Here is a 10,127-nt window from a genome sequence, read left to right on the forward strand (position 1 = left end):
TCTGCCCAGTGCAGGGCGGCTGCTGGGGCTTGGGCTGCTCCTGGGCTGCGGTGAGCGACGCGTCTTCCCCGGGGGCCGGTGTATAGGCAAAAAGTGAAACCTCTCAGTTTTTGTGACCGTCACAGTTTCTGTCATACATACATGACATTCGGTACAACTGCTCAGGAATTGCTACCTTTGCTGGATGGTTGCAAATTAAGGTTGCAAATTCAGAGGAAATGTGTTCTTTGGTAGAAAAATCTCTCAAAAATCTCTCAATTTGTTTTGCTCGCTACAGGGGCTTCCGCAGAGCTACGGAGCCTGCTCGATGCACCTAAATCGTCCCTCGGTCGCACAGCCCTGTAGGGAACAGCTCTGCAAACTGCTGGGCTGAGAAACCCCAGATCATCCCAAGCCCCTGACTTGGCTTTCGGCTTTGCTGCTGCTGGATTACACACGCCCAGCCCCTCCAGCGGTGTCTGGTTTTGACCCACGGAAGCTGATGCCCAAATAAATCTGTTTTGTCTTTTCAAGGTGCCACCGCAGGACTCCTGGGGCTTTCAGCCTGAGTGCAGGGAAGAGAGACCATGAAGCCAGCAGCTGGATCTGCTGAGAGCAAAGCGCGGCTGCTGCAGGAGCCGGGACCCCTGAAGGGTAGAGGGAAGCGAGGTAATGGGGCGTCCCTGCCTGGGACCTGGCTGGAGATAGACGGACTGACCCAGCTGGGGCCAGGCTCTCAGTAGCAACGGCCCAACCCCTGTCGGTGGGCAGCAGGGACTGGGTCCCCAGGGGTTCTCCGGGTCCCAATCCCTGGCTCCCAGTGCCTGGCTGGCACACACAGAGGTGGTCGGGGGCTGTTTGGGCTGATGGGTCAGACCCCCTGTGGCAGCCCTGGCCCCTCTTGGCCTGGCTTTTTCTCCCCACAGGCGCGGAGCAGGTGTGGGGGCAGCTTAAGCGCCTGCCCCTGGAACATGTGGGTCCTTATCTCTGTGCCCTGAGCTCACCGGCCTGGTGCTGGCCTGGCTGGCAGTGCCCAGGGGGTGCTGGGCTGAGGGGGGAGGGGCTATTCTGCCAACCCCAGTCTGCCTGAGCCCTTGGGTGCCTCTCCCAGAGCATCTGGAGGGAAGCGCGAGGGGCAGAACGAGGCGTGTTCTGGGGCAGCCACAGCCCTGGTGCTGTCAGTGAGACGCAGCTTTGTGTCCCGGCCTGATGGATCCCTCTGTTTCAGGATCTCGCTGTAACTACAGGACGCATACTGTCGCCCTCACAATTACCCTCGCAATTGTGTCCTCTGCTTTGGTTGGTACTGTCCTGGCAGGTGAGTTCTCAGCCCTCCCCAGCCCCTCTCTGCACATCCCACCCCCCCGGGGCTGCCCCAGTCACAGCGTCTCCTCCTGGCCTGTCTGGCTCCTGCCCCTGGGACAGAGGTCTCCTGGGGGATGCTCCTCCCAGAGCCACCTCCTGCCCTCTCCCAGGCCCTGTCCTGGGCACTCACTGTTGCGGGAGGGTCTGACTGACACTAGCCTCCCCCCCAGTCCATCTCTGGGGACTTGGGGTCCTAGGTGACTATTGCTGGGTCTCTAACACCATCACTGATGCCCATGCAGGGTGGGGTGAGGTGGGGTGGGGGCAGGGCAGAGATGAGCTGGGCCCTCTGCCTGTAGCCTGTCACCCTGAGAATTTGCAGGTAGAAGGCAGCCGGGGATGAAAATGACCATGAAATAAGAGTTCATGACTCTGAGGCAGAGAGGGGGCGAATTTTGGCCCACGGGCCACATCTGTCAGACCCTTTAGTCCGGCTCCCACGCTTCTGCTAGGGAGCAGGGTCGGGACTTGCGCTTGCCGGCAGGAACAGAGGTGAAGGCCTCTCCCCTTCTTGTGTTGGCAGCGTGCGTCCTTACTAGCAGCGCTTGCACCCACACAGAGCTGGGTACCATGCACGGAAGAATAGGCACCCAGCAAGCAACTCGCCATCATCTGGCATAGGGAGTTTGGGGGAGGTTTTCGCAGTGCCTCATGGGGCCAACACGAGCTGTGCTGGGGTGATGAGGACCGTGATTTCCCCATCCCATACAGCTGTGATTTGCATCCCTTATTTTGGACCTCTTTTTAAAATCCCCATTGCATGCCTGGCTTATTACCACAGAGCCCACTAACCCCTCTTTCTGTCCCCTGACTGCAGACATGTTATGGGCCATTCTGTATGCCAACTACTTCTGCTAAACAATCTGTTCCACCTGGCATTCTGCTGGGAGACCCTTTTTGGTTGTCTTTGTGGCTCAAAAGCTGCTCTCTCCCCCCAACAAGAATTGTTCCAATAATCGTGGTTACTTCACCCACGTTTATCCCTTTATTATCTTCCAGAGATGCGAATGGGATGGGAAGAGTGTTATAATCCCATAGCAGGGGACTAGATCCTCTGTTTTCCCCCCAAACACACAACAAATATTTATTGAACAGTTCTGCCTTTTCTGCATTACTTTTGATAATTCCACTAACAACAGTCAGGTTTGTGGTCGGGATTCTTTTTGTTCTTAATATTTTAAAAAACCAGAACTGCTGCCTGTCCTAAACTCTGCTGGCCGCAGACTTTTGTGGACGGCATACGTGGTCCCTGGGTTGCAGGTTAAGAACCACAGTGCAGCCCCTGCCTGCTCCCTCAGCAATCCTGTCTGAGACCTCTCTAGAGAACAGGGCCAGAAGCAGAGCCTCTAGTGAAGGGGCTGGACAGCTTGGATCCTAGGTCCCATCATGCAGAGTTTGCTCAGCAGAGCAGCCGTGGCCTTGGAGCCTGCCCTGTTGCAGAACAGCCCAGAGCCTGATGCTGTAGCTGTTATAACTGGCGTCCAGCTGTGTGTTGTGCTACGTGGGCCGCACGGGGCTGTGGGTTGAGAGCCACTGTTCTTTGCCAACACAGTGAGGAGGAGTCGATTCCTCCCCTTCCCCCTATAGCTAGCTGAGTTTCTTACAGCCCCTTGGCTCCCTCACAGCCTCTAAGCAGCTGTTAGGAGTCTGAGATGTGGCTCTGATGAGGTTGTTTCTATAGAGAGTGCGCTGATTACGTTTCCAGATGATACCAAGCGGGGAGGGGTTGCAGGTGCATTGGAGGATAGGGTCATAATTTGAAAGGATCTGGACAAACTGGAGAAATGGTCTGAGGTAAATAAGATGAAGATTAATAAGGACAAATGAAAAGTGCTCCACTTAAGAAGGAACAATCCGTTTCTCACACACAGAATGGGAAGTGACTGTCTAGGAAGGAGTCCTGCAGAAAGGGATCTAGGGGTAATAGTGGACCACAGGCTAAAGTGAGTCAGCAGTGTGATGCTGTTGCAAAAAAAGCAAACATGATTCTGGGATGCATTGGCAGGAGCATTGTGAACAAGACACGAGAAGTCATTCTTCTGCTCTACTCTGCACTGATTAGGCCTCAGCTGGACTATTGTGTCCAGTTCTGCGCACCACAGTTCTGGACACCACATTTCAAGAAAGATGTGGAGAAATTGGAGTAGGCCCAGAGAAGAGCAACAAGAATGATGAAAGGTCTAGAGAACATGAGTTTTGAGGGAAGACTGAAAGAACTGGGTTTGTTTAGTTTGGAAAAAAGAAGACTGAGAGAGGATGTGATAGTGGTTTTCAAGTACCTAAAAGAGTGTTACGAGGGAGAGGAGGGGGAAATTGTTCTCCTTAGCCTCGGAGTACAAGACAAGCAATGGGCTGAAACTGCAGCCAGGGAGGTTTAGGTTGGACACTACGAAAAACGTCCTACCTGTCAGGGTGGTCAGACACTGGAATAAATTGCCTAGGGAGGTTGTGGAATCTCCATCCCTAGAGATATTTAAGAGCAGGTTGGACAGACACCTGTCAGGGATGGTCTAGACTAGTGGTTCCCAAACTTGTTGGCATAACCCCCCCTTTTTTGATAAACTGTCACGCCCTCCACCCCAATAGCAGCAAAACTTGTTGAGCAAAAAAATAAAAGGAACTGACAGGTGCTGAAAAACAAAAATAGCAGCAAAACTTAGGGCGAGGAGCTTGATAGGGGTAGGGGACTGGGTCGCTTCGCGCTCCCTCTGGAATTTCTTCATGCCCCTCCAGTTTGGGAAACCATGATCTAGACGGTGCTTGGTCCTGCTGTGAGGACAGGGGACTGCACTCGATGACCTGTCGAGATCCCTCCCTGTTCTAGAGTTCTATGATTTGTGTTCTCAGAGAGCAGGTAGACATGTCTCACCTGTCTCTTAACCCTGTGGTGGTGTTTCATTTTCAGTGCTTCTGTTCACAAGATCTTCAGATCTAGTCTCCTGTGTCATCCCCTCTCCGGGCTCCCGTGCTGTGCCCTACTGCCCGGAGGGGTGGGTCGGGTACGGAGGGAAATGCTACTATTTCTCAGAGGAAGCGAAGAACTGGGATGCTAGCCAGCACTTCTGCTCCTCGGTCACTGCTTCTCTGGCTGGGATCGACACCCTGCAGGAAAAGGTGAGACACGGGCAGGTTCTTTGTAATGGGCTTGGCATGGCCAACAGGTCTGCAATCTGGGCAGATTCCTGCTCCGGCAGTGTGAGTAGAAATCTCCGGGGGAGGGAGGGTGTTTGTCACTGGGTCGCAGGCCAAAGAATGAGTGATTTTGAATCCCTGCCCTTGTAGCTCTGTGATCAGCACAGGCTTTTGATGGCTACAACTTTGTAGCTTCTCGGGCTGCCCTGCCAAACTTTGGGATTTCTTGGCAACCAGCCAGGGCGCTTGGAGCTGGTGTCTGAGTCTCTCCATCCGCCCCTTCCCCCCCACCTCGGAGAGATCCAAAGGAATCTGGGGGTGGGGGAGACAGGGCAGCAAAGCGCAATGTGGCTGAGCTGGGAGAAGTGGGATTGTGAGCAGTAGCTGCTGTTGCAGAGAGGAGAGGACCGATTCCCCTGCTCCCAGAGTGCAATGCAGAAATCACCCCCGAAATTGAGACACAAGCTAAGGCCTAGTCCTGTGGAATCTGACCAGTTCTGAAGCAGTAGCAGCTACAGTGGCTACTGCTGTAGCGAACCAGCCACGTTCAACCAGCCAAATAGCCCCGAGGGGGTCGCGGCTGTCTTCCTGGGGGGCGTTGCAACATTTTTATCCGGGCCAGCTGGCATTTTTTCCCCAGCTCAGTGCCTGCCGCGAGGGCAGAGGAGTGGCAGTGGAGCAGACTGGTACTTTAATTTAAAGGGACCGCAACAAAATGTTCCCAGCTTTTTTTTTTTTTTTTCCTCAACAAAATTTTCCTGTTGAAAAGGTTGAGCACCACTGAAATGTCCAACACATCAGATGCATGTGGCTACCACAGGCCTAGTCTGTGCTAGAAGGTTTAATTTAGTAGGGCCAGGGACTAGACTCGATGACCTCTCGAGGTCCCTTCCAGTTCTAGGATTGTAGAATTTCTTTTAAGGGTGTCCCCTTTTGGTTTCTTACCAGAGTAGTTACACTGATGTACCCCCTACTGGTGGCCATGTTACACCAGTGTAAAGGTGCCTTGGAGCAGTCTAGCTTAGTCCCTTCCCCGTACGTGTACAATCACTTCCGTACCAATGTCTGTACAGCCGGGTTCATGGCGATTGTAATGCTGTCGCTATAATGGTACAACTTAAGCGTTGCAATTCTTGCGTGGAGACAGGCTAGTTAGCAGAGGCTTGGCCTAAGCTGCAGGGTTAGAGTGACATCAGCTGCTGTGGTTCAGGCTAATTATGCACCTACGCTACAACCCGGCTCATGCCGATGTAAGTGCCCTAGTACGCCGACAGCATAACTCCCCTTTCACCGGAAGGGTAGCGCTTTTGTCAGAGTCGGTAGGACAAGGCAGCCTCACCATAGACCAGTGGTTTGTGACCTCTCTGCGCTGAAAGTCGCTTTTTGAATTTAAGGCCATCCCAGGGTTTTACCCTGCTTCTTCCCTGCTGCCTCACATCTTTGCCGAAGCCGACTCCATCCCCCTCCCCGCCTCCCATGCTTGCTTTCCCCCCACCCTTGCTCGCTTTCATCTGGCTGGGCCATGGGGTGGAGGTGATGACGCAGGCTCTGGGAGGAAGTTTGGGTGCAGGAGGAGGCTTCAGGCTGGGGCAGAGAGTTGGGGTGCAGGAGCAAGGAGGGGAATTTGGCCTAGCTTGGAGCCTCTTTCTGAACCCAAACTCTCCCCCAGAGCCCATGCCCCTCCTTCCCTCCTGCACCCCAATGTTCTGGGAGGGAGTTGGGGTGCAGGAAGGGGCTCCAGGCTGGGACAATGGTTGGTTCAGGACAGAGGGAATTTGGTAGCTGGCACAGGGGATAGGGGTGTGGGCTGCAGCTGAGAAGCATTTACCACAGGTGGCTCCTGGTTGGCAGCACAGTGGGGCTCAGGTGAGCTCCCTGTGACTGGACCCTGGCAGTGCTGGCTGAGTTCACACTCTGTGTGGCCTCTTCAGGTGGAAGGGGGAGGGGTCTCCCTGTGCTGCACGAGGGCTCAGAGCCTGCAAGTGCTGCCCCCTTTGGCTGAGGCTACATGAGGGGGCACCAGCTGTAAGCCTACATGTTAACCATTGCCCCACACTTGACTTCAGTGCCCCACTTCAGTCAGTGCAAGCGCGCCTCCTGACAGCGTGTTCCCCCGGCAGAAGGAAGGCAGCATGGACCCCAACAGTTTATTGAGTGATTGGGGTGGCTCTAGGTCGATCTGAATTAAAGTCGACCCATTTTGCAGTGTAGACAAGTTCTGAAATTTCCCCACGGCACACGATGGGGCACGTCCGAGCCTAATGTCCCCTGTCCTGTTAAGGGTTTCCTGATGCGCTACGCTGGCCACGTCGAGCACTGGATTGGCCTCCGAGGAGAATCCGGCCAGCCCTGGAAGTGGATGAATGGGACCCAGTTGAAACAGCAGCTGTGAGTCCATTTTTCTCTTTGCTTTCCCAGGGATCCGTCGCAAGTGATGGAAATATTAGCTCGGGCAGGCCCACAGCTTCCCGCATTATAGCTTTCGGTCTTTAAATCCAGTGCTGAAAACAGAGCTTCACTCTTCTGTGGGCAAGAAGCAGCATGTGCCTCTGGACTTGGTCCATGTTCCCAGTGCCCTTGCGGTAGGAGTTAATCTCTGGAGGATTGGGTCCCGGGTGATGCATGTTTGGTGTGAAATCGTGATGCTAGAAGCTCTTTGTGATTCTTTGCTGATCGGAGCAGCTGCTGCACTTACCTTGCGCAAGAGCGGTGCCCTGCCTAGGTCTCACTTGACCTAGAGCCTCAGAAATATTTAGGCACCAAACTCCTATTGATATGAATGGAAATTATGGGTCTAAATATGTGCGAGAATCTGGGTTACTTATCTGAAAGTGCTAAAAAGACGTCTGATAATGCTCTGTCCTGGCGCACTGGAGTTTCCATGCTCTGCAGACTCAGGCAGGCATTGCTACATTAGCTACTCTCTATGTCTATTTATCAAGTTTGTGTCCGTCACAAAGGGTAATTCTTCCCACCCCCAAATAGCTGAATATAGCAGTGCCATGGAAAAGTTCTGGTTGGCCGAGCTGCCAAGAGCTGGCCTGTTTCTGCTCTCTATGTCCAATGGTTGCCTAAAATGTTTCCTTCTGTTCTGATCCTTGGTTGCCAGACTGGAATTTGGAGTCGGACCTATGCTTAACCATATGCAGAATACCTAGCTTCATAGAGCAACAGAGAATTTGGATCACTATCAATACATGTCCAATGCCACCTGACTGATGCGGGTGGAGGGGAAACAAACATTCAGCTCCTGACCAGCTCCATGACTTAACTTTGCAGGTTTGAGGGAAGAGCGGAAGGGGACTGCCCCTATTTGAGCCATGGCTTTGTGTGTTCTTCAGGTTGCTCCTCGTTGAGAAACTGGATCTGCAGCAAACCTGACAGATACTTATAGAGAAAGGAAAAATGCAAGTGTGATATAGTCCATGAGTGTGTGCTTATATGATTGTCTTAACTGGGCTATGCTTTATGCAAGGTGTGTCCAAACACATGATTCTAAATATTGCCATTTACTCATATGACTACTCTGTTTGTATGGAGGCATCATTTTTGCAGCGAAACTTCGGAATATGGCCCTGTGGAGTTTTATTTTGTGTTCCATTCTTGTTGCTTTCGCTGCTTTTACCTCAGGGACTACAATAGGCATCCGGACAGCTTAATGTCCCATCAGTGAGAATATTTAATTGCGAACAGGCCTTCTTGCGGGCATGCTATGCAGGAAAAACAGCACAGCAGCCCAACGCTGGGGCATATGAAAATGCAAAAAGGGAGCTATGCAAAAATGAGGAGGTTAGTTAAACAGAAATTACAAGGTACTGGGCAAAAAGCAAAATCCCTGCAAGCTGCATGGAAACTTTCTAAAGACACCATAATAGGAGCTCAAATTTGGGGTGTACCTGCATGTTTAAAACTTAGAAAGAGGACCAAAAAAGTGCCACCGTGGCTTAACAGCCAAGTCAAAGAAGCAGTGAGGGATAAAAAGGCACTGTTTAAAAAAGTGGAAGCTAAATCCTAGTGAGGAAAATAGAAAAGAGCATAAACTCTTTTTGAAGAACAGTTAGTCAAAGATTCAAAAAGTAGTAATAAAATGGTTTTTAAATGCATCAGAAGCAGAAAACCTGCTAAACTGGGACCAATCCTATTCAACATATTCATAAACGATCTGGAGAAAGGGGTAATCAGTGAGGCGGAAAAATTTGCAGATGATACCAAACTGCTCTAGAGGAGACGGAAGAGCTTCTAAAGGAGCTCCCAAAGCTAGGTGACTGGGCAACAAAATGGCAGGTGAAATTCAATGCTAATAAATGGAAAGTAATGCCCATTTGAGAAAACAATCCCAGCTATACATATATAATGACGGAGACTAAATTAGTTATCACTCAAGTAAGATCTTGAAGTCATTGTGGATAGTTGTCTGAAAACATCCACTCAGTGTTCAGCGACAGTCAAAAAAGCAAACGCAATGTTAGGAATCATTAAGAAAGGGACAGAGAATATCTTATTGCCTTTATATAAAAGCATGATATATCCACAACTTGAATACTGCATACAGATGTGCTCACCCCATCTCAAAGAAGATACCTGGCATTGGAAAAGGTTAAGAAAAGGGCAACAAAAATTATTAGGGGGATGGAACAGCTGCCATCTAAGGAGAGAATAATAAGACTGAGACTTTTCATCTTAGAAAAGAGGAGACTAAGGGGCGAATGTGATATAGTTTAATAAAATTGTGAATGGTGTGGAGAAAATGAATAAGGAAAAGTTATTTACTTGCTCCCATAACACAAGGACTAGGAGTCACAATGGAATTAGTAGGCAGCAAGTTTAAAACAAAGAAAAGGAAGTATTTCTTCACATAATGCACAGTCAACCTGTGGAACTCCCTGCCAGAGGATGTTGTGAAGGCCGAGATGTTAACAGGGTTCTCCACCCCCACCCCCATCCCCGAAAAAACAAACCTAGATACATTCAGGAAGTTAGATCTACCAATGGCTATTAGCCAGGATGGGTAGGAATGGTGTCCCTAGTCTCTATTTGTGTGCCAAAAGCTGGGAATGAGTGATGGGAGCAATCACTTGATTCCCTATTCTGTTCATTCCCTCTGGGGCACCTGGCATTGGCCTCTGTTGGGACACAGGACTAGATGTAACTTTGGCTTGACCCTGTATGGGTATGTCTACACTACCACCCTAGTTCGAACTAGGGTGGTTAACGTAGTCATACGAACTTGCAAATGAAGCCCGGGATTTGAATTTCCCGGGCTTCATTTGCATGTTGCCGGGTGCCGCCATTTTTAAATGTCCGCTAGTGCGGACTCTGTGCCACGAGGCGTACAGCTAGTTCGGAATGGGAAGCCTAGTCCGAACTAGCTAGTTCGTGCCACGTGTAGCCACGGGTACGGAGTCCACACTAGCGGACATTTAAAAATGGCGGCACCCGGCAACATGCAAATGAAGCCCGGGAAATTCAAATCCCGGGCTTCATTTGCAAGTTCGTATGACTACATTAACCACCCTTGTTCGAACTAGGGTGGTAGTGTAGACATACCCTATGACTGTTATTTTGGCCATGTCTAAACTGCCACTTTGTTGCGCTACAACTATCTCACTCAAGGATATGAAACACCCACACCCAAATGCAGCAATTTACAG

General features: G+C 51.0%; 1 protein-coding gene across 1 annotated transcript; it reads left to right on the top strand.

Moving 5' to 3' along the window:
- Positions 1-282: 282 nt before the first annotated feature.
- LOC142823292 (C-type lectin domain family 2 member D-like) lies at positions 283-9,433 on the top strand. Its single transcript, XM_075914202.1, has 5 exons — positions 283-648; positions 1,208-1,297; positions 4,250-4,458; positions 6,758-6,864; positions 7,756-9,433. The coding sequence occupies exons 1-5, from the start codon at positions 567-569 to the stop codon at positions 7,868-7,870; spliced, it is 603 nt and encodes a 200-aa protein (XP_075770317.1). The 5' UTR covers positions 283-566; the 3' UTR covers positions 7,871-9,433.
- The last annotated feature ends 694 nt before the right edge of the window (positions 9,434-10,127 follow it).

This window comes from Pelodiscus sinensis, chromosome 32, assembly GCF_049634645.1.
Source record: "Pelodiscus sinensis isolate JC-2024 chromosome 32, ASM4963464v1, whole genome shotgun sequence".
In the NCBI taxonomy this organism is placed as follows: Eukaryota; Metazoa; Chordata; order Testudines; family Trionychidae; genus Pelodiscus; species Pelodiscus sinensis.

What these genes read in the sequence shown, in the direction of transcription:
- LOC142823292 (XM_075914202.1), top strand. Translation starts at nt 567, where the DNA reads ATGAAGCCAGCAGCTGGATCTGCTGAGAGCAAAGCGCGGCTGCTGCAG. An exon ending in GGTTGGTACTGTCCTGGCAG is followed by an intron (nt 1,298 to 4,249) that starts GTGAGTTCTCAG and finishes TTTCATTTTCAG; the next exon opens with TGCTTCTGTTCACAAGATCT. An exon ending in TCGACACCCTGCAGGAAAAG is followed by an intron (nt 4,459 to 6,757) that starts GTGAGACACGGG and finishes TGTCCTGTTAAG; the next exon opens with GGTTTCCTGATGCGCTACGC.